We start from the raw sequence: 25,050 nt of genomic DNA on the forward strand, positions 1-25,050 counted from the left end.
ACAGACTGTCATTCAAATTAAAATCACCTTAAGAATACATAACTTATTAAGCGATAAAGAGATTCTAAAATTGATATATTCTTAAAGGGTTTATGTAGACGAGGCTGTAATATTTGTATAATATATTTTTGATAAATATCTATATAAAACAAAATCCCAACAGCTGTCTGTATGTATGTGATTGATTTTCCCAAAATCTATTGAACGGAGTTTTGTACGGTTTTTACTAAAAGATTGGGCAATTCTTGGAGAAGGTTTAGGTTAATAGTACATTATGGTTTTACGTAAATTTACTGAAATAAAACGATTACTATTGAAAAAAATAGGCACGATAACCTTTGTGAGACACTGATTTACACGCGGGCGAAGCCGCGGGCACAGCTATGCTTATAAATAAGTAATAAAACACACATTTATTTTTAGTTCTTTATTTGTACGACTCATTGAGAAATATAAAAACAATGATAAGTGCACAACAAATAACATATGAGTAAAGCTGAGAAGAACCAATATACTATGACATAACGATAATAACACCTGATAAATAATATATAACGAACAAAATAAATAAAATAATATTGGAAATGAAATAAATCAAATAAAAAGAAAAAATAATCTTTACATAAAATAAATAAACAGAATAATAAATAAGTGCAAATATATACGATGAAAATAATATCACAGATAATAAATACATATAATAAATAACATAAAATTAAAAAATAAAAACTAATCTATAAAACAGGACTTAGAGAGAAGACTAGACGAAATCCCATATAAGTATAACTATAAATTATTTTTAGCAATAAAAATACACAAATACGGATACCGTATAGGGTGTGAAAGATATACTAATATAGTATAACGACATCATACAAATTCAGAACGGGGGTTTATGGAAAAACAACAACATTACAACCCCTTACAAAGGGGCGTTCCTTCAATAAATAGTTAATAAATATCTTACGCTAAATAAATAGTCATACGATCTCAAATTTGAACTATACGAGTATGAATCATTAATACATCGCCTAGTCAGTTTTTAACATGGGCCCCATAGGCCAAATTCTGGACTTCGTCGATAGACCTGCCCCAACCATGGCCGCTGCTGGCATAGTGTTCCTCGTGGTGGGGATGAGCTACAACCTCGTAGCTGGTCTCAGTGTGTTTGCTTGCCAGGAGTTTCTTCAGGGCAATGATACCAGCGACCAGTAAGGAGATCTTGGCAAGGATGACAGCCTTGGCGGCGGCGAACGCAATGATTCCAAGGAACAGAGGGATCAAGGCCATGATCTTGAGCTTGGCGATGGCTAGGAGAGGGAGGAGCTGCTTGATCTTCTTCTTCTTGCCACGAGCTGGAATAATACATTTAATTTAATAAAACCCAAGGCAACAAAACATAATTGTGGCGACAAATACTTTTTGGTACAAATGATGAGGCATTATATTAAAAATCGATAAAACATAGGATCTTGTCTCCTTGTCTGGTTTGTTGCATGAAAATTAAAATTACAAAAAGAAAAATTCTATAATTTTCATATCAATCCACCAAGATTAAGAGCTTTCAATCCTCCTTGCTACTTTCATAATTTTACCTTATCACTTAACTAAAATATCGATTTTCATAAACGTTCAAGAAAAATATGAAGATCATTCTAGAAGAAACTAAGCAAGCGCGTATAAAATATGCACATGTTCGTTCCACAAGTGCATGGCTCGAGGGTATAATCGCGTCCTACACATCTTGTATCTTGATCAGGTTTCCGAACACTTTCACATTTTGCTTGTGCACGTGCGAATGAACATTGTTCTTGGGCACCGTCATTGTTTACATACAGCCTAGTTGTTCGTTTTGGAATTTGCATGTCCTGTTATTGTTTTACTTTCCTTCGAAATTTATTATTTGTATTGGATTCAATTGTTTTGATTACAAACTAGCATCAAATACAACTTTAGTCGGTTGATTTTATTACAATTTCTAGTATCCATAAACTAGGGAGCTTTCGTTTATGGTATACGCATACAACTTACAACTATCTCCTAGCAGTAACGGCAGATTCAAACTGATGACAATGATACCAGATTTTATACTGCAGTAAGAAGTAAGTAAAGAAACCACTGTTTCCAACAATTAACCAGCAAAAGCTGTAGTCATTTTCGCCAAAACGTGAATTTGACCAAAACTTGATCTGTCAGAGCGGACCAATTGGAAAGGCAACTTTCTTTAAAGAAGACACTTGGGAGTGGTTGTTTATGGCTCGATTTCACGATGACTAGCTCACAGCAACTGGTTCTGTCGGAGTCCCACACGTCTAATGACCGCAGCAGGAATGCCGTTGCCGCTTTCATGTACAAAATGTACGTGCTCGTGTTTTTAAATTGAAAGTTATTGTAATGGGATCACCGGGTTTTTAATGTTTATGTTGAGGCAGGATATTGGTTTTATGACCGGTTTAGACTCAAGTATTTTATTGTCTAGGAATGGTTAAGTTAATGGAGCTTTTTAAACTTTATGCGTTTCATAACGTTTGCTTTGATTTATTATCGTGCAGGGTGCCGTAACAAATTTAAAAGGGTTAGATTATATAAGATTTAAATTTGTTTTCAAAATATAGCCTTTTTAATAAACGTTTTAACATAATATTTCAGAAATTAGCCACATTTTGAAATAAAAATTAGAAACGGTCGAATTAAGATTTATGCCCTTAATGTTAGACAGTATTGATAAAATATATAACCTATAAATAGATATTATTGAATTTTGCATATTTATTACTTTATTTTATTTTCTGATTCTGAAAATTATGATATCCAAATAAATTTTATTAACATAATCTACAAGTATCCTTGCTTATATATTAATTATTTAATTACTTATTAAATTTGAAATTAAACTAATTTTCGGATTCTATCGCGGTATTGGTGTTTTATTTTCTCCCGACGTTTCGAAGACTTTGCAGCCTTCATGGTCACGGGGGGGACTGAAGGCCATGAAGGCTGCAAAGTCTTCGAAACGTCGGGAGAAAATAAAACACCAATACCGCGATAGAATCCGAAAATTAGTTTAATTTCAATGTCTAACATTCGCGTAAACATAAGAAATCATTATACTTATTAAATTATTCGATCAGTCAATTATAGTTTTATATATTATAATTTAATTTAAACACTCCAAGTTGTTACGGAGCAGAAGAGCTTTCAATTACAAACAGAAAATTGTAAAAATAGGAACAGCTAATACAACATCATTTCGTGAGTATCAGGTTTCTATAAATAAAGTTGAAATAATTCTAAAACCTGATTTCAAAATAACTAAATTAATAATTTCTCCATCCAGACTTGATTAAAATTATAATAAAATATAAATGTCAGTTATGTACAAGAAGTCAAAACAGAGACAGCAATACCAAATTCAGCTACTATAAGACATCAATAAAAATTTAGAAACCGAGGTACTGATTAAATAAATTAATATTTTAATTATCTATAGAAGCTTAAATGTGTATTTGTTGTAAATTCACGTAAATCTGTTAAATTGATAAATGTAACTAATAAGTAATTAATGGATTCTTATTTCTACACGCTAATTAATAAAATCTAGGATACTATGTTAAAAGAAGTCCTTGATAACGGACCGAGTCAATCTGGTTGTACCGTTGTCTGACCAAACGTGATGTGTGCGTGGTAAACAACCCGTATGACCAACATGGAGGAAACGCGACGTGGAATCCAAAGTTTTTAGCTCATCAGGCTAATTGATTAGTTAAGCGTATTACATTTGAACGCAAAAGTGAAAGTTTTGGAGACAGTGAGACGCGAAATCTTATTTTATTTATGACTCTAATTAAACTTTTGGGTGTGTTACAGTCAAAGCGTGTTGATGATGTATTTTATGATGATAATTTAAATATTTGAAAGCTATTCAAAGAAATGTGTTATCCTCGATGCAAAATAAACAGAGCAAAATGCAAAAGATTAATTAGCATTGCATGCTCAATTCACAATCAGACCATAGCGAGATATATGCAGTTTCAGTCGGATTCATCGTACATATACTAATTGTAACTACCAATAAAATTTATTGCCTAAGAAATTATCGCCTCGAAATGACATGCGAAATATTTCGAACATCGTTTTAAGCTCCAGTGAATCTACAATACGAAGAATTATTGCGTTGAATTGACGTTAAATATCTAGATTTGCAGTTACGCTGACTGATTATTATTTTCAAAAAGCACATTAATCGTATATATCTTATTATATTATTACCAATAAAATTCAAATTAACTAGACCTATTGATGACAAAAAGCCTTAATAATGATTCAAGCCTTGTACTTGATTTCAAATTAGCAAATACTACAGATATTTTTATGCCAATTACTTAAAACCTATTATTAAATGCAAATAAAGTATCAACAGTTTTGCTCCATTGATCTAATGCACAAATGAATTGTGTTCCATTGACCGCTCTTTACTCTCAGCCATTGTAACACTTAACTTATTTATTTTCACCGTCTGCCTCGATCATTATTTGTTCTTTCTTTCGTTTTGTTTGAACGTCATTTTATATAATGTTGGTATTATAAAATTGCTCTTATATCATATTAGACTACATTACGATGTTTTGTCACGATCTAAGTTTTGAACGTTCATGAATTTTCGATTTGTATTCTCAAGGTTAGGGGGCATGTAAAGGAGTCATTTGTATTCAAAAGTTTTGGGAAATGATGCTACCGTTCGTGACCATGTTTATCATCATGCAACTGCCCAGCTTAATTATTTATTATCTCTAAAGAACTGTTTGCTTTTCGTATTCGTTAAAACGAAATTGCGTCAATTTTATATTTGTTATTTTATCGACTGCTCATATATTTTTAGAACCAATTTATTAGTTTGTTCTTTGTTGAATTGTTTATCAAATTATTTATTTTAGTCTCTTGCGTTAAAGTAACCTCATATATCATAGTGTGATAATACACCATAATGTAAATACCAAATGTACATATACATGATATTGTTCAAATTATAATATAAGTATTTTATATATCATGATTATGAATTTCAAAATAATAATTATTTTAATATTCAGAATTGACTCTGTTTGACTTTTTTCATTAATCCTCTGAATGTCTGATAATTTTTAATCTCAACTAACAAATTTTATCAAAGAAGAGAATTAATTAATACTTAATATATATCCTATTGTCCATATCTTACCGCAAATACACACTTTAATTATGCTACTTTTATTGTGTCTAAATGCAAATTGAATGCTCGATAAACTCTTCCCGTGTATGTCGAGGTAATTAAGCAAGTATTTAGGATTTAAGTATTATTTTATGGATATTTCGTTATATTTTTAATGTCAAATATCTTAATTTTACGTGATTTTCTTCTGTTTTTAAATTACTGTAACTTACATTTTATGAATCTGATTAAAATTATAACATGACGTCCTACTTATGTGTTTAACGTTTACCAATATTTGCCTTGCAGTTGATTAATCTTAGTATTCCAACATGCTTAACATACAATTAAGGTAATCGAAGAATTATATAGACAAGCAAATTTTTATCACATTATTTCAATATAATCACACTAATTTGTACATACCTTCCTCAAGAGACCTCCTCATGCCCTCAACAGCAGATGAAGGGAGTTTGAATTGGACGACATAGTTTTCAAGGAAATCAGCAACCGAGTCCACCAATCTGGATTCCACCTGTGCTTCACGAGCTTGAGGCTCTTCAGACAGCGGCTCCAAGGCCCTGGCGGACCTCGGCGAACCCTTGCTGTCCAGAGTAACACCATCAACAACAGTAATCTCCCTTTTCGACCTCAAAGTGTCGAGATATTTCAGTGCCTTCTCCTGCAACCAAAATACAGACATGACTTAGTTAAAGAACACTGATCACAAACACTTCACAGCACTTGAACACACCGAACCTTGAGGCACAAGGACACGTCGCGCTCCGCACACTCCTTAACGGCTCCGAGGACGCTTCCCATCATGCCAGGGTCGGCATCCTGTTCCGCGGTGGGCATCGACCGCACAGCGGCGACGAAAAGTAGGACAAGCGTATAACACCTCATATCGTCCGTTCGAAACTACCCCTACGAAAGCTAGCACAAAGTGTGGTCACAGTGCATGAAACAGTCTGTTTTAAATCTCTCACCCCACTCCTTAGCACGGTCAAGAAAAGTGAGTCCAAATGCGGCCGATTAAAGTGGCACCAACGAAATCATTTTATGTTAATACAACTTGTTGCGTGTACGCACGTTTTTTGGGGCTCATTCATATGTGTGTTGTGCACTTGTGTGAGTCAAGTACACGGTCACGGATGAATGGTTGTACTAGTTGCGTGAGATGCGCGCGCGGATGTTCGCACATAGTGCATGCGTGCTCTGTGATTTGTCATGTTTTCGTGTTACAGGTGGATTTATTACCTAATAAGTTCCGAATTGAAAGCGGTTGCTTTGATTTCTCGTGTAGGGAAATTTTATTGTTCTGATATGTTGATTAACGGGACTGGCACAGGAAAGCGTCTCTAACAAAGAATGCGTAGAAGAAAGTATAACAGCCACATTAACATGTTTTAACCGTATCCTTAGCTTTCGACCGTTTAATCTGCCAGTTTTAGTGTGACGTGCCGTTGACATTAATTTATTATTTTTACAATTTCTTTTTTTTTATTGTACATTCGTTCAACGGGTGAAATTTCGCAAAATGTAACATTGTATAATTTTTTAAATCATTATAATTATGTAGACTAGTGGTCGATCAATGGTCGTCCTTTAAATTAAATTTATTTTTGTAACACACTCCTTCTTTATATGAACTTTATTTATACTAAACCTTACAAACCTTCATGCGCTTAATGTGCCTAAAATTCGGCATAACGTTTTTTATTCACGTATTAATATATACGTATGTATTCGAGCTAGAAAATTACTATAGAAACTAGCAAGAATAATTTTAATGTTAACAGAAATGCATATGGTATGAGTAATAAATTAAAGATTTGAATATTATATATGTAGTCGAAAGTATTACATGCATGGTTACAGACATGTAACATAATTATTTTATTTCAAAATTTCATGCTACTTACATGAAATTTTAATTAATAATTTAATAATTTAAGCTGGGCAGTCAATATCTTATGGAGTCAAGCCTAAATTTTATTTTAAGGAAAATATTGTAATATCTAACACAATCTTCAACTTAGATGAACTGTTGTATAGATATTCTTTGTACGAAAGAACAGATAGGAAAACAATTAGGTTCATAATCGAATGAACAGCTCAAATATTAATAACGTGGATCAACTTCGACATGATCTTCAAAATGTAAAGACAAAAACAGCAATATCAACGATTAATTGTATCTCATATGAGAATTACAGAGGCGTTATTAAAATCATGTTAAACAAAAGCCAGTAACATGGAATCACTATTAACTTTTCCTTTCCCACGCTGTCGAATAATGGAAAATATTGTAAACGCGCTTTACTTTCCATCTTAATGATGTTTTTGTTTACGATAATTATCTTTTCAATATTATTAGCACTTTAATTATTATATTTTCTAGCTAAACAATGAATTTTTGTTCGGTTCATACCTTTGCTTTCTACTTCGCCTGCTTAGAAGTCCTCCGACTAAGAACTATTGCATTCAGTGATAACATTGCTCAAAGACAAAGAATTTTAATAATCGGAGCACTTCCAAAGATTCAAGTGTTCAATCTAACATCAGATTTAAGATATTAGTAGCGATATATAGATATGTAATAATTAAAACGACTAAAGTAATATTGTACCTTCCCTTCATAATTGAGAGACCGCCTAATATAACAATATTTTTTTTATTTCTTTGAATGACGAGACGAGCTTGCTTTTCGCCTGATCGTGAGCGATACGACCGCCCATAAATAGTAGAAACACCATCCAACACCTTGAATTACATAGTATTGTATCGTATTCCACTGTGCTCGCCATCCAGAGACATGACATATACGTCTTATTATCTCCAGTAGTTACACTGGCTATAATGTCCTTCAAACCGGAACACAACAGTGACTACTCGCTGCTTGGCGACAGAAACAAACATTGCGGTGGTACCTACCCAGGTGGACCCTCACATATGAGAGACCTACCACAAATAAGTACATACTATATTTGTAGTTGCGTTGCAAAGTTTATTAAGGTTACAGGTAGAATTTGGATTGGAATGCAGGAAACAGTAAGCAGCTCAGATACATCACTAGATTTATAACCAGCGGTACTTGACACACCAAACTTGTTAGCCACATTTGTTACTATACTTGTATATAGCTATACAGCTAGATGTATAAAAACCCACACGAACACATCCAATCAAAAAGCATGACAAGCACTAAAAGAATTTCAATGGTCGTTTTTTGAAAAAGAAACAACTCACTTTCATGATGTAACCTCGTTACAGCGTGAGCGACTATTGTGCTTCTTTCTTTTTCAATACGTTGTGTAATTTATTTGGGTCAATAGCAACGATGATTTCAGTGTTAACGTGAAGTTTACTCTACTCATTAGTTTTTTACTTTTTGTTTTGATTAGGTATTTTGAATAGTTAAGTTAAAACTGCGTCAATCTTTCAGCCAATAGTTTATTGATACACCCCACGCCTTTTATATATTGAATGGTCAAGTTTAAGGTTATCAAGCTGCTAAGTCTTTCCGCTGATTGATTTAATGATACACATACTTTAATCACCAAAGGAGTAGGCAGAGGCTAAACAGCTACACCCCCTTTCGACCGTATATATTCTGTCCCATGATGAGATAAGTAGCGAGCCTATCGCCATAGTTGGCACAATATTCGATTTATTAATAATTATTTAAAAAAAAATTAAAGCTGTCGAAAAACAAATGAAAACCTCTCATATGTCGTGGTTAGTATATGATTTCGAAAAGTAATTGGTGTTATTGAGCCAGCATTAAAGCCAAGTTTATGTAAAATCGTATAATAAAATCAACCCTGTATTATAAATACTTGCCCACTACTGAGCACGGGCCTCCTCTGCTACTGAGAGGGATTAGGCCTTAGTCCACCACGCTGGCCTAGTGCGGATTGGTAGACTTCACACACCTTCAAAATTCCTATAGATAACTTCTTAGATGTGCAGGTTTCCTCACGATATTCCACCAAGGTAAGATCCCCTGCCTGTCGTAAGAGGCGACTAATAGGGGCCACGAAGGGGGTCGTCGGCGGGCAGCAGGGGGCTGTCCGCCCTAGTACATTTTTGTGCATTTTGCACATTTTTCGGTTGACCCCCGGGATGGACGGCAGTGTGTTGTTGGCCTAATACTGCCGTAGACGCCGAGGGCGTACTTTGGTGCGCGGGGGCTTCTGAGGCCCCCCCCCCCATAGGAGACGGGCCGCAAGGCGGCACCGCGCAGGGACGGCTGCGGTCGTAGACTTAGACACTACAACGTCAGAGGAAGCCCGCAGCCGTCCCAAATGCGCCGAAGAGGGCCACCGCGGAGTTTTAGCTGGTAGGCCGTGCGTAGGTTAAGTTGTACATATGGTTAGGGACTCGGCCCGGCGGTCGCTCGAAGGTCACCATCAAATCCGGGCGGCTCAACGTCGGGCCGTAAGGCACGGTTACCCCAGCATAACCGCTCAGTCGCCCCCCGCGAAGGCTGGGCGGTAGTAATAAGGTACTTTCTCCGCGAAACCAAAAAAAAAAAAAGGTTTCCTCACGATGTTTTTCCTTCACCGTTAAAGCGAACGATAAATTCACAAAGAATACACATATGATTTTTAGAAAAGTCAGAGTTGTATGCCCTTGGGATTTGAACTTGCGGACATTCGTCTTGGCAGTCTGTTCCATACCCAACTAGGCTATCGCCGCTACAAAAGTATGATCTAAAATCCTAATATATTCATATTTTTTCTTTTTGCAAGGTGGTATCCCAGATTAATTAAAACTGCTTTCTTCTCAAAATCTTTTTTATTTCGGTTAGTTTTCAGTCTGAAATGACATCATTACGCCTCTTGTCTCCCTCTAAGACGTCAAGTTATAATATTAGTATATATTTGTTGAAAATTACACCTTACGGTCATGTACATACTTATAAATATACACATATTAATAATGACACCCGTTACTGATATATATATGATGCAAAAATACGAGAACACAAAAGGGCATTTAACTTACACCCTGTTAGAATAAATAAAGTTTAAGTAATGGATACCCAAAAGAGCGTTTCTTTCTTTAATTCCAAATTCCTTCTTATCAAAATGTACATCAAGACTTTTCATTAAACTAATGGTTCCAACACTTACAGGCATTGAAAATCGAAATCACTTTTGTTATCAATCTGAACGTATAATGGTGACAATGACCCTAATTACGACAGTCATTGCGTCTGCGTTTAGTTTTACTGTCATTAGTTGACTTTACTTTTTGTTTAATATTTTCCTTTTTTTCATGGAAAAATATCTCCTACATACATCTCAATAAGATATGCATTGGATGTTACATTATTTGGGCGTTATTATATAGCTACTACGGACTACCGAGACGAATGTGCGCAGGTTCAAAATCCAATGGCACGCACCTCTGACTTTTTTAAAAGCTATGTATATTCTTTGTGAAGTGTCGCTTGGTTTAACGGTGATGCAAAACATTGTGAGGAATGCTGCAAACTTGAGTTCTGTGTTAGAATTTGGAGGGATATGTGAAGTCTGCCAATTCACACTAGGCCTGCGCAGTCGACTAAGGCCTAATCTTCCTTAGTAGTAGAGGAGGCCGAAGCTCAGCCATGCGACAGTATATAATACGGGGCTGATATAAAACTTCTCTCGTTTTGTACACCTACCTCTTTAGTCTCTGCACGCCCTAAAGGTTGACTGGTTGAGAATGCCTTCGGCATTAAGTCCGCCTTTATATTCTTTGTATATAAAGTGTAAATAATATACTGCTTATATGAATTATGTCACACTTCTTCCCAGTATCTTTCATCTTACTATACTGGTAGGTGGCGCAACTAACTTTTCGAAGCATATCCTAGAGAGAGTTTTGATGGATAAGATTTTAAGCAGTCATATGCTTGACCACAACTCTTTTCCGACAAAGTTCTAAGAAAGTCGTGTTAGAAAAGTCATACAGTGTTGCTCGACCTGGAATCAAATCCAGTACCTGCAAGTCCATGCACCATATTACAAGACTAAGGATGCGACAATGTCATGTCTGTAGTATAAGCGATAAATTACTTGAGCAAAAAACAGAATTGATACTCAGAAACCATCTTGTCTATGGTGTGAAGGAGAAAGTACTCTGTAGGCATTTATGCTACACCATAAAATATATCAGTTGGTGTCACTGTATTGTCATATCGGCTTTCGCTTATGTTTTGAGATATTGCCTGTAATTTAAATGTTAGAGATTGAAACCGAAAGCTTTGTAATTACGTCTTTAAAATCCCTTTCAAAGACGTAATTACAAAATTATCGTTGCGTTAATTATCCTATCATGCCTGCAACCCATGTCTATAGTCCCTAGCAGAGCAGATGTACGTGGATGGCGGTCATCACTCACCATCAGGTTGAACCGTATGCTCGATTACTATTATAAAAAATCATAGTTGTCAAATTAAGTGTCGAAAAAAAAAACACAGAAAATGTGTATAGGGGAGTTCCGTAACATTTTTGATGGAGTGGAATAATTTCTAGTGGTCTAAGTTGTTACTACTGTAAAAGCATATTCTCTGCTTCTAATAAATATGAAAGCATTTTATTTAAATAATGAATATTTAGATTCCGGTAATATTTTTTATTCAGTCCCCAATTTCGAAAGTAATTTGGACTAGAAAATATTCCAAAACTGCTCGTATTAATGCTTATTAATATTATAATATTTTTGCTTCTTTAACTCACCTCTAAGGAAACTACTAGGTTACTATATAAATAACATTTTCACTACTACTTCGTACTAATATTTAATGTCCTCCATAACTCATTATCTTCATTGCAGCGTCACTAAATTCTTTAACAATCTATTAAGTTTGAAGATTTATTTCGTTAAGTTACTATTTATTCGAGTCAGGATTCTTGTGTTATTTTATATTTCAATTTAAAATCTGTTAGGATCTTGTTCAGTATTTTATGTGTGTTCACTCACCGCTTCTAAACGTAATTAACTAATATAATGGGGTTAAATGAATGTAAAATATATTTAGGTACCCTACTCTAAACTATTTGTAAGCTCACCAAGTCAGTTGCATATGTAGATTTCGCAAAAATTCGGTCACAACCGTACTTCGATTTCATTGGCCCAATTTCCTATGGCCATACTACGACCAAATTTTGGGCACACAATACTATTTTGCATAATGCATGAGCTCCTATTGTCCCGTTTCCATACAAAACATGTATTAGGTAACAAGAACGTTTACTTTTTGACGCGAAACTTTCAAACGGATGTCATTAATTTGCGAGTTTAATGTGATTTGGCGAAATTGCATAAAATTTATTAATGAGTGTTTATTTTTAGAATATAAATGGTGTATTTTTGAGTTTATTAATAAACGACACAAAATTTGGTTGTATAATAAGTTGAGTGCTGCATGTTTAATAAAAATCGGTTATATTATCTGATACTTTTGGTGTAAAATACTTTTTCGTTTGAAGAAAATTTCGACTAAATACTAATGTGAAGCAAAAAATATTTTTTCCATTATTTTAGGTCCTAAAAAATAAACTAATCATATAAAAACAATATGAGTACCAATAGTTTATTCATAACATTTGATTATAATGTAGTTAAATAATCAAAAACATTGAATGAAACGTAACAATTAAATTATGGAAAATAAATAAATCATATTTACATTGCAATCATAAATTCTAAATACGAGAAATAAAATATATAGTATACACTAAAATATATACACGTAAATAATTTGTAATATAAATAAATAATTACATTTACACAAATAGATAATAAACTAAATAAACCTGCATATTTTATTTACATATGTACATTTGAGGAACATATACATGATATTTACTATACATACGAATACATATATATCTATAATATATGTGTTATATTGATTTATTTATTTTGTGAACAGATAAATAATATAAGGTGCTGTGTGAAAATCTTTGGGATGGTTATATGTTAAAAGCCTCTAATAATTATAAACCCGATTATCCTATCAGTGGTGTTATGAAATATATACTGAAATATAACGAATAATGGATTTTTCAAACATATAAATGTCATGATTATTACATAATAAAAATATATGACGATAAAAATATGTTTCTATCTTAATGGATGTTTATAAAAGATCTAATGGTAGATTAAATATATCCAGAGCTCAAAAAACAGTGCAGAAACTTTGTAATAACAATACAAATGGGATATAATAACACTTTCATGACTAAAATAATGTCACGATAATAAACTACGAATAGCATAAATAAATATAATAATAAGTATATAGTAGCCCTAAGCTCAAAAAAGGGATAACGGAAATTTATTATTATTTTAAAAGATTTTTACATTTTTATATATATTAAAAATATAAATGCATATAAAAATATAAAAAAAAACCAATCACCCTCTGATGGAAAGCTCAAGACCCAATGATTAGAGATTCAAAATGAGGAATCTTCTCACAATGCATGCTGTGACCAGCAATACGGCCTTTCGTATGTGGCCTATGACCCTACAGCCAAAAGAAGGCTTCTGGAGACGTTAGTCGAGCTCTTTGGTGTCAACATGGACAGAAACAACAATCGGGACAATAATTATAGAGTTCACTTATTATTAAATATTATCTTTTTTTGTGCTGGAAAACTAATATTGTTATACGATAAAAACACTTTGTTTAATAATTGATCTAAATAAACTAGTGTATAGTAAGTTATAATAATGCACAATATATTATATGTCTATAAAACGGTACTCTAAATATTAAAGCAAATTCCAAAGACTTAATATATATGCGTTATATACATAAATTATATAATGTACTAATTAACTAAAACCTAGCCGTAGGTATAAATACTGGCAGATTGTGCTTGTTTTAGGAGTATTTGAGGTACTGGAAATGCTTAGAGAATCGGTGGATTTCTCTCTAACTCATTTTTTATATGCAGGTCAATCAGCACTTATGACTGGAAGTTAACAAACTCTTTTTGTAACTTTAACAGAATTTCTTTCTAAAACTTTTGATAAAAATAAATATTGGAAATTAATGAGCGAAGCTTCTCCTCGCATCACTGAACACCAATAAAAATTTTCCTTCAATGTTTGAAAAATATTTGAAAAAATAAGTTGATAGCATTGATTGACGAGCTTATATTTTCACATAAATAATTCAATAAATATTATTCTGGTACTGATACGTATTTAGGCATAGTTTCAACGTTTCCTTAATCGCGTTATAAAGGTGGGTATTGTCTGATCGGCTACTGGGTGTACGCGTTGTACGCTAAGTCGTGGGATTTCTCGAGCGACCTGGAAAATATCGAAATAAATACATTAAACTTTCTTACTTTATGTTAATAAAAAAATATTGCGAAATTTGTGATTTTGTTTGGATGTTTATTAGAAGTAAACGTAAAACCAACTGAACTTACTTAGGTGAAATATGCACACAGATGGATCATGTCCTGAATTAAAAACATAGACTACGTTTTATCCCGGTCGTTTACTGGTGTGAGAAATAATGAAATTCTTTAATTAGATTTTGAAATAGTATGACTTCCTTCGATTCTAAGATCAGAAAATAGCAACATCTCGAACTTTTCTATTTAAAAATAAAGCTGTTTTATCCGATAGTTTCACCGCCTCTTATATCATGGAACTAATATAGAGTTCTTTTATCGATAGCACGCCAAACTGGACTTATTGCATCTGGTATTAAGTGCCATTATAGGTTCACTGCACTTTGCCTTAACCTTCATACAATCATGAGGTTTCCATGTTATACATTACCTGCTCCAACCAGAGCCCGAGTGTCCAGCAGAGACAACCACCTCGTGCGCCTCGTGTCCTCCGCCGCTCGGTGACAGGAGTTTCTTCAAGCCGATAATGCCAGCCAGCACAAGCGCCAGTTTCGACACGATTAACGCCTTGCCGGCCAGCAGGGCGAGGGCGCCGAACGCGAGCGGCACCATCATGCCGATGATCAGGATGGGGATGGCCAGCATAGGCGCGAGTTTCTTCCTCCTGCTGCGGCCTTCGTCGAAGGAGAGGTCGTCGGAGCTCGTTGGGAATTTGACCTGAAATGTTTATTTGAAATCGATTACTTTATCGTAACAGTGTTTATGTTATGATCCTATTTTATTTATTTATTATGCTTTATTGTACACCAGAGGCAAAAATTATAGTACAAGAAAAGAGAAAAAAGTACAAATGGGGTCTTATCGCAAAAGGCAATCTCTTACAGACAACCATGAAATGGATATAAGAGATAACGGAATAAAAATTCATTTGGTTAATAAACAAATAAATATTTATGTTTTTTTTAAATATAAAGGAATAACTAAAGACTCCCATTATAAATTAGTAGATTTCAAAGAGTCTAACGTGGCACTAATATTAACTGTTCGTATAGGTATTAATAAAAACATTTCCTACCTGAAAATTAATATACTAGACGTCATGATTAAACCATATTTTCATTTATTACATAAAGTGCAGTTCCGTAATGTAGCACGCGATAGACTTTGGGAATCCTAGGAAGTATTCATGTATGTAATTAGTATAAAGTGTAGTATTAAAAACATAATCACAACAAAAATTTCAGGCTTGACAGCACGAAGGTGTATACCTATAAATTTCTTAAAATAAAACATTCTATTTTAATGTTTTTGTCTAGAATATATTACCGGCGCAAGGTCAAAACCCGAGAGATTTTTTTAAAAAGTTATGTCTGTATTCTTTGTGAATTATCGCTTGCTTTCAAAGCAAAGCATCGTGAGTAAACCTGCACCCCTGAGAAGTTCTCCATAAGAATTTTGACGGTATAAGGAGTCTACCAACCCACACTAGGCCAACGTGGTGGACTAAGGCCCGAAACCCACTTAGTAGAGGCGGCCCGTACCAACAACAGTGGAACAGTATATTATAAAGCTGGGCTGATATTATTATTTAATATTATTACGATAATCCTATTACCTAATGTGTACCGCTGCTAATCTTCACCTAATGAGATTTTTCGAAACGAGATTAACACCGTATTTAAACAATGAATATCTTCTTAATTGTAATATCCATAATTATAACAACCATGTAAATATAATAAACGTATACTGTCTGATTAAAATATTAAACATCAATGAGACAGCTATCTCCAACCTACCATACTAACAATGATACCTCCTAAAAACAAAACATCCGAATGACCCAAAATGCATCACAATTAGAATCAAAATCGTTTAACGCTATACATTGCTAATTAGCTGAAGAAACCGCTATCGCCGAAGCTAAGTGGGTGGACACACGAGAAAACAGCTAAATAGAGTGTGGCAGTGGAAAAAAAGTGAAGATTGAATTAATTACATGCTATTATCAAGATGCAATGGGAAAGCGGTCACGGTGCGTCGACGTGCGGTATGCACGTTTTTCAATTGCATATGACTTGTGCTGCATTAATGCATTGAAATATCATCGTTTGTTCACGCAATGATCTTGAAGCTCATGTTTTTCTGGTACCAAGTTAATGATTAAAATATGGTAATTTTCACAAACAAAGGACTATGTAAGCAAGTCGCGGGCTGTAAACAAAACCTAGATATATTTATTTTCTAAATATTTGGATTGTCTCATAATGCCTACTGATTGCTTTACAGCGCTATCGTATTGCAGTTATTAGTCCCTCTATGAAAATTATTAACATTTAGTACAATAATAAGGGGAAGTTAATTTGATGCTAAAACTGTTATATTTTGTCATATTATTTTTGGAGATTTTCCGTTAAAAGCTGTCGTTCGAAATGCAGTTTTATAAAAAAAAATACTATTCACCTCTTTAGTGCTATATTGTTCTTTTTTAATTTGACTTATAAATAATGTTGTGAACTTAACTAGCTTTCCAAGGCATTTGTTCATATTTTGGTAATATTTTTACGGTCACATATTTAGAACCACATGATCTACCATGGAAATATCAATTTTCTAAGTTTATGTAGATTTCAAATTTGAATGAGTATCTCAATTAAAATGCAAGATAAAAGATAAGATTATCTGATTGATTGTTTGCAATCAGCTGTTTGTAGCTTATGAACTTATTCTAGCGTGATATTTCTGGAGGTAATTTAATTACTCTAATATACAGGATCTCACATCAGTATAAAAGTGTTATGGATGGGGAAAGCGCTTAATGTTTACCGATAGATGGCTGACCACAGAAACACAATCTTCTGCATTTATTTCTATTTCCTGTAGTTTTTCAGACCTTCGTTGATTTATAGCAAAATAAATTTCATAACGCTAATCTACATCAAATATTAAACTCCGGGAAAATAATATGCCGAAAGTTGCATAACCTTTAAAATACACTCACTACTTACACTTTACTCTTTCATTTTATTGCTTGGCCAAATTCCGATAGGGCCATGATCAAAGAAAGCTTTATTAGTAGGCCCAAATTTAAAAAAACAAAATTAAAACAATAGACAAGAAAAACAAAAAAAAAATCAATTACGATCAACGACCTACTACAACTAATAAAGCGAACAATGTTATCATAATGTCATAACCGATTAGTTAAGACGTCGTTAAGCGAAATTAATGGGTTTTTAAAACACGTGCTGTGAATATCAATTGGATGCTATTGTGTGTTCTACAATATTATTTTGCTCGAATGTTGTTCGGATTTACTGTTATTCATTCTTGTCAGATTTAGCGTCTTTACGATCTATCTTAGAATATGTTTCTTCATCTTTGTCAGGATCTTCTTCTTCTTTATTAACATTATCAACCACAAAATGTCCAACTTGAACATAGGCCTCCCCCAAATATGACATTTTATATTTATTGTCAACTTATTTTGCTATTTGATTATTTTTCTTAGCTCTTCAAGATATTACGAAAATCTTAGATACTCGCCGAGCTTTTGTCAAATAAAATGCGCATGAAATTGACTAGGCTCATAGGAATTGTAGTGGCGGCTGTATAGGCGGGATTGTCACTCTTATTCATTAGTATTATGTATGATGATAACGTGGTATATATTGCCAAATGAGCATTAGTGATATGGCGATAGCTTAGTCGGGTGTGAAACGGACCAGACGAATGTCTATAGGCTGAAATCTCAAGGGCACGCACCTCTAACTTTTCTAAAATGATGTGTGTTTTCTTTGTGACTTATCGCTTGCCTTAACTGTGAAGAAAAACATCGTAAGGAAATCTGCATACCTGAGGAGTTCTTTATAGGAATTTTGAGGGTGCCGGAAGTCTGTCAATCCGCACTAGGCTAGCGAGTAGACTAAGGCCTAATCCCTCTCAGCAGTAGAGGAGGCCCGTGCCCAGCAGTTGGACAGTATATAATACAGGACTGATATTATTATTATAGTGGTACAAAAATCTTAAATTACCTCAATTAGCTATGTGATCAAATACGTGAAACTTTCTGTGACTTAGAGAATTTGATAGCTTAGAACTCATCAAGGGAATAAGGTTCACATACCTAAAATGCTTAAATGTTGTTTTAAAAAGAAGCATGTTTGGTAACATATGTAGAAAATCCATTAATGGAATTTAGCATTATTTATCAAATGTTATATTTCTTGAGAGCGCAGTAACACTATTTGAAAAATTTAAATGTGTATCCTGTAAATTGACGACATTAATCTTCATCAACTGTTTATTTTCCAGCTTTTAATGCTAATACTTTTTTAAAACAATATTACTCATTATTTCGAGTTTTAGTATAGAATTAGTATTCGAAATTTACCTGAATGGTGTGAGTCCTCATGAATCCAACGATCTTATCAAATATGAAATTGTCCAACGAGCTCTCGTCCAAGCTCCTCGGAACCGCCTCGTCAATTTCCACGTCATTGACCTTCGCATCCTTATCTTTGGTTATCGTGACACCACTCACTACCGACAACTCATCGCTCTTTGACATCCTTGACAAAGTCTTTGCTAGCTTCTGCTTCAAGCAACTGGAGATCTCTTCGCCACTGCATTCTTTGTATGTGTCATAAGCAACTTTCAGATCCCCAAGCAGACTGTCTTCAGAACTTCTTCCCTCATCTAGTCTGTTATGGGATGTGCTGGCGGTCCTGGCACTGGCTGCCACTGCCAAGGTCAGGATTAGGAGGTAGTGTGGTACCATTTTGAGGCGGTTCTCACTTGGCTGACGATATGGGCACTGCGTTAAAATGTAGACCACGTGCAGCGTTTATATGCGCTTGGTGTCACGCTACAGTGGACTGTACTGAGAGGGATGCATTGATGCATTTATGCAGTCGGTTGGATAGATGATGGCAAAAGTGTTCTAGGTTATTACAGGACTTCTATAACCATCTAAATATTAGCATTATATCGCATCAAATTATATCTAACAACAAAAGTTAAAAGACCACGACACAAAACACGTAAACTTTTATTAGCAAGGTTGACCAATTTGGCAGTGATCGATCCAAAACAGCACTTGCAAAATGTGTTTAGATTATTTTATTTTAAATAATTTAACATGTTTTTTTATTGCAAATAAACACATTGTAAAGCCAACTCTTTGGGATTTGATTCGTTATATTTTTTAAAAAATATGAGTATAATCCACTCAGATAAACTATCTTGCCCATAGAACATGTCCCTATAAAAATTTACGAACGAAAAATGTGTGTTTAAAGTTGAGTCCCATAAAATACATAGTTTTGGGTACAGAACTTTATTCACAGTTACCATGTAAATATAAAACAGAAAATTCATACGACTATATTCAATGCGTTAGAACCGCGAAGTAGCTACTTCTACAACGGCACGAATCATTTTATTCGACAAACGTGGTACCACCATCACTAAAAAAAGGTTTTGCATAAATGGTCGAAGTGCACCATTTATTACAAATTGGTCATTTTCAAGGGCAAATAAGATATTTTTATTGCAGTTAAATAACCAGACAAACATGCTAATTGAGTGGTGGTAAGCGATACGAGCACCCATAAACGGCAACATCACATAGAACTTTGAATTACAAAGAACTGCACTCGCCACCCTGAGGCATAACACGTCAAGTCTCATAATGCCCAGTAGGTGGCTTTATTACACTGGCTACAATCCTTCAAACTGAAAAAAACGGTGTATGACGGTAAAAATATGCACTGAGATGGTACCTACGTACCTATCCAGGTGGCTCATCGCATTCAAGACCCACTAGTATATAAGTAGAACAATGACGTCATAATCACTTTTAACCGCAACAGTACCTAACGTAGAGCAATACCATTCCAGACTGTGTTACTATCGGTATAACTGTAACGATATATCAAACTGTACATAGTTGATACAGCTTCATTACATCCTGATTATAATCAATATGTATTAACCGCTATTGGTCCTTTTTATTCATTTTACAATTAAATATCAAGATTGTTTTTTATTGAATCCTTGAGATGACATAATTTGCAAAATGTTCTTATGGTTATCATTTTACATACTTCAGATGTTTTGTATTACTTATATTGTGTTTGTGTGAACAAAACGAGTTAATGAAGGTAATATAAAAAGTAATGATTAGATTTTTTTACCCATAAAGTTCCTTTATTAGTTTATCAATTTAATCTTAATGCATTCTTTAAACGAATATAAACTGCCGATGCATGGATCGTATCTCAATGAAACAAAATAAAACTCATTGCATTGAAGATTCGTAGACTTGAACCCAAAATTCGAATCCATCATTGGTACAAAATTATAGCAAACTTTAAACCATATAAACACTGCAAAATTTAAAAATAATAACCACTTATCGTTCGTATATTATATAAATAAATATTATTTATTTACTTAATATTAAGTACATATTGGTAGAAAGTAAAATACTAATCGCAATGGCCACGTATTAACAAACAGAAATTTCTCATTTCTTGAGTCTCATGTTTTTAATTAAAAAGAACGACAACACGCAAATCGAGTGCGTGTGGAGAATGTGATCTGAATTTTGCTACAATATCTGCTTTGACGACTAGAATACATAATATCAATATTCACGACGAAATGAGATTAAGTTTATTTAAAAAACTTACATTAAAAACGTTGTTTACACTAATAAAGAACGCGTGTAAGATATATTTTGTACAAATTTGATTATATTATTTGTTTTACGCGATTGATTCTACACTTATATTCGATTCGAATTTCAAAAAAATTATAACATAACATGTTTATTATAAATAAAACAACATATTATTTTTTTGAAACATTTGTTTCGGCGAACACGTTTATTAAAAAAAGTTCCTTACAATTGACCCTAAACATGATAAAGATTATACCTTACGTGTCTAACATAGAGCAGCGGCCAAAAAAAAAATTTTGGGAAATCTGAGTCTATACTAAATAGTTTTATACTAAAAGCTGCAGGAGAAAGGCACAAGTAATATCTTTTAGGTTCTAGACAATATAGTACAATAACGCATCGCTAAAGTTGACAATAATAATCCAATGCATTATGTTTTTGCTCAGGCAGGCGTCACTTCGCGACAAATACGCTGTCACATTTGGTTAGTTGAATATCTTTTTTACGCAATTGAAATGACTAGACAAGCATAACGCTTTATGGTTGGAAACGTTTCATTAAAACTATGACAATCGTCTAGAAAGGGTTTAAAGTCACTTTAAAGCACTACACTAAATATCATAATGCACATTAATTATACCAGCCCTATTGTGATAGAGCTACAAACCACAAATTTACGTGTTCTAGTATCATAATGATTTCGTTTGAGTAACTTTTTGTATGGAAATTTCAATAACGCCCCATGAGCGAATTTGCAACAAAAAAATACACCTCGAATTGAGAATCTCCTCTTTCTGAAGTCAGTTAAAAAACGTGTAAACTTATAAAAAATCGCGGAAGCCTATGGTTAGCCCTTCTCTATAGAAGCAAGTATCGAATTCGACCATCAGTTTCACCAGAATATACTCACTTTGAGAGCAACCGTGGCTCGGAAACTGTAAGCTTTGGTTGAGATTGTAATTCGCTGTTTTTATTATATAAAGAAACATCGATGCGTCCTATCTATACGAAGACGAAAATCTGTAAGTTCAAAACACAACGCACTTCTGACTTTTCGAAGTTACGCATGTATTCAATTTTCAATAATCGCTTTAACAGTAAAGAAAAACGTCATAAACTGTTAGTTTAACTGGTTTGTTAATACCGAAGGATTCTAGATAAGAAATTAGAAGCTATGTTAAGTCTGCCAACCCGCTTGAGGCTGGCGTGATGGCTTAGGGCCTAGGCTAGGCTTAAGCATCAATAGTAGAGGCCCATGCCTAGCAGGTAGGACAATATATAATACAGAACTGATAATGTAGTGTCTGAGTCATTGCCCAAACCCTAATTGTGGTAGTCGAGGCCGGTACCTCCTCCAGTTATAAACTTACCCCCTTATTCATAGACGTTTTTTATCTAAGGACGGAGCAAAACTATGATAACAAGTCTGTTTTTCAGTACAGACGGCATGGCAGCCTTCGCAGTACGTAGACATAGAGCCGTTGTGATTGGCTAATATTGAGATACAACATTCTATTAATACGGGGGTTAGTATTGTAATCATTATATTTACTAATAATTTTATATCCATTGATAAGACTACGTTAGTTCTAACGCTATCATATCAATGTAATACACAGAGATAACGATCGAAACCGTAGTTTTAACGCACAGTTGGCTTCGATAACGTTATAGCCTCTACGTATGTGGGCCGCTCACTGATCGTATTAACAATTTAAATGAGTTGAAAATACGTACGTGATACTACAGCTATCTAGATATCGGAGAAAATATTTATACGATCAATTAATCATAAAATGAATATTTTTTCTTAAAATATTTCTAAAAATAAAAATTGTGTGAGATGTGTCTATAGTTCGTTAATATGATGACAATATAAACGTGTTGAGAATTTAATCATGATACAGTTATAAAAAATTAGCTCTTTTAATAAAAATCACGACTAAATAAACAAAAATATATATGCCATGTCCGCCCGTGACCAAGAAAGCTGCAGTCTTTGAAACGTCGGTGGAAAATTCAAATACAAAAACCGGGATACAATTGGAAAACTAGTTTCATTTCGGCATGTACCATCGTCGTGAACATAAGAAATCATAATATAATAAGCATACTTAGGTAATACCATCGGATCTACTACCATTCATTTTACTCATTAACTAGTATTTATTTTAATGAAGTATAAAATAACGCAGCAGCAATAATTGAAAATATTTTGGCATTTTAAACAAAACATAGCCCAGTTTTCAATATTACAATATCTTCGATAAATATCCTAATGTATTAATAAATAGATTAATAGATGACACGTTACGTAACTCCTCCCTATCTTTCTGTTTGATTAATTTCGTTGCGGGATAATGACAAATTAGTGTTTTCTGAGACTCGCCGAGCTTCACTGCTCGGTGTAAAAAAAAAAAAAAAATAAAAAATAAAAATGCTTTATTCATCACGTAGGCGAACATAGTTGCACTTATGATAAGTCAAGGTACATGAGAATATTCAATTATTACTTAATTAGATTAGCTTATATAAACAAAGACAATAAAATAAATGAAAAATATACTTAGTAAACAAAGAAGCCAGCTCGGGCTGGCAGGGAAGAAGAAATAAAATTATGTGGTGTCATAAAATACGTGCCACTGCTGGTCCTGGCTTACAGGAGTTGTAGTGTGGATGCGAGGGTGGGAAAGTCTCTGACACGTTACGTAAGACAATAAAATCGTCTAAGACGGACGTAACAGGTACATCCTGCAGCACCGGATAGTGCCACTTTCTCGATGTGTGTAACTTGAATACTTTAAAACGGGTATTTCGTAAACATTTTTTGTAACTGTGATAACATTTTTAGATATCTTGTTGCATTATATTTTATCTACTTTTATTTAAGTTGCAATGTTTGTATGTATGTATTGTTCTTTTCCCTGCCAATCTTATAACAACAGTTGCCTTTTGTAGAGTCAGAATTAGGTATTTTCCCGTTATCCTCCACACTTTATCCCTCAGTAATGAACAAAATTAAAAAAAAATCGTGGATAAAATGTGGGGGACAATGCGAATAGACGTATAATTACTGCAGAAATATATTGCGTATAAATTGTGGTTACAAGTATTTCTATTTGATAAAATTATTTCTTTCTTGTATCTTAATTAAATAACTTTATTTAATAACCTAAAACCTTAATAATTTCGGTTATTTTATTATACTTATATAGTTAAAGCAACACAATAATTCTTCACATTATATATAATGTGCCTGGTTTTCCTGAAGAAAACCTAAACGAGAACAATCTCTACATATAGCATTTTGCACGTCATTCGACTTACCACCCTTTTGTAATACACGATCCTAATCTCAGTCTTCAATCCTATTCTGAGAATAAACCAATCACAACAACTCATTTGTTAGCTTGTCAAAAAAACTTTGTTCTGATTGGTCAATTTCGCGATAGATAGAAAAAAGCGATCAAGTTCGTTTTTTGAAAATGGCGTTAGAAGCAGCAAGACATTTTCTAAATATATACACCATCAATAATTGTAAAATAAATTATTTGGTTGATAAAAATCTTTCAAAAACATCCGGAACCCTAAAATATTTATATTCAGCTAACTCATAAAATTTACAAATAGTTGTTATATATAGAGTTAAACCACACGAACGTATGAATGAATACCAAATGTTAGTATCAATTTACATCTGAGCTATTCCTAGGCGGAAATACGTGATTGTGCAATTAATTAGACGTCCGTTACAATATTGATTTTATTATGCAAATTTGTCATTAGTTAAAAGCGAAAGT

At 33.7% G+C, this 25,050-nt stretch overlaps 2 protein-coding genes across 2 annotated transcripts; both read right to left on the reverse strand.

The window, feature by feature from the left end:
• Positions 1-643: 643 nt before the first annotated feature.
• On the reverse strand, positions 644-6,148 carry LOC115450381. The gene is made up of 3 exons (XM_030178384.2): positions 5,948-6,148; positions 5,615-5,870; positions 644-1,355 (listed from the first exon to the last, which is right to left on the reverse strand). The coding sequence occupies exons 1-3, from the start codon at positions 6,092-6,094 to the stop codon at positions 1,036-1,038; spliced, it is 723 nt and encodes a 240-aa protein (XP_030034244.2). The 5' UTR covers positions 6,095-6,148; the 3' UTR covers positions 644-1,035.
• A 7,459-nt stretch (positions 6,149-13,607) lies between these two features.
• On the reverse strand, positions 13,608-19,383 carry LOC115450376. The gene is made up of 3 exons (XM_030178377.2): positions 18,959-19,383; positions 14,996-15,282; positions 13,608-14,515 (listed from the first exon to the last, which is right to left on the reverse strand). Exons 1-3 carry the CDS (start codon positions 19,343-19,345, stop codon positions 14,467-14,469), a joined length of 723 nt encoding a protein of 240 aa, XP_030034237.2. The 5' UTR covers positions 19,346-19,383; the 3' UTR covers positions 13,608-14,466.
• Between the last annotated feature and the right edge of the window lie 5,667 nt (positions 19,384-25,050).

This window comes from Manduca sexta, chromosome 18 (assembly GCF_014839805.1).
Source record: "Manduca sexta isolate Smith_Timp_Sample1 chromosome 18, JHU_Msex_v1.0, whole genome shotgun sequence".
In the NCBI taxonomy this organism is placed as follows: domain Eukaryota; kingdom Metazoa; phylum Arthropoda; class Insecta; order Lepidoptera; family Sphingidae; genus Manduca; species Manduca sexta.

Bases quoted from the DNA above. Each gene is read 5' to 3' on its own strand.
- LOC115450381 (XM_030178384.2), bottom strand. From the start codon at position 6,094: ATGAGGTGTTATACGCTTGTCCTACTTTTCGTCGCCGCTGTGCGGTCG. The intron at 5,871-5,947 runs GTTCGGTGTGTT...TTTTGGTTGCAG, and splicing joins ACGTGTCCTTGTGCCTCAAG to GAGAAGGCACTGAAATATCT. The intron at 1,356-5,614 runs GTATGTACAAAT...GTATTATTCCAG, and splicing joins GAGGAGGTCTCTTGAGGAAG to CTCGTGGCAAGAAGAAGAAG.
- LOC115450376 (XM_030178377.2), bottom strand. From the start codon at position 19,345: ATGGTACCACACTACCTCCTAATCCTGACCTTGGCAGTGGCAGCCAGT. The intron at 15,283-18,958 runs GTAAATTTCGAA...TAAACATTTCAG, and splicing joins TGAGGACTCACACCATTCAG to GTCAAATTCCCAACGAGCTC. The intron at 14,516-14,995 runs GTAATGTATAAC...GATATTTTCCAG, and splicing joins TCGGGCTCTGGTTGGAGCAG to GTCGCTCGAGAAATCCCACG.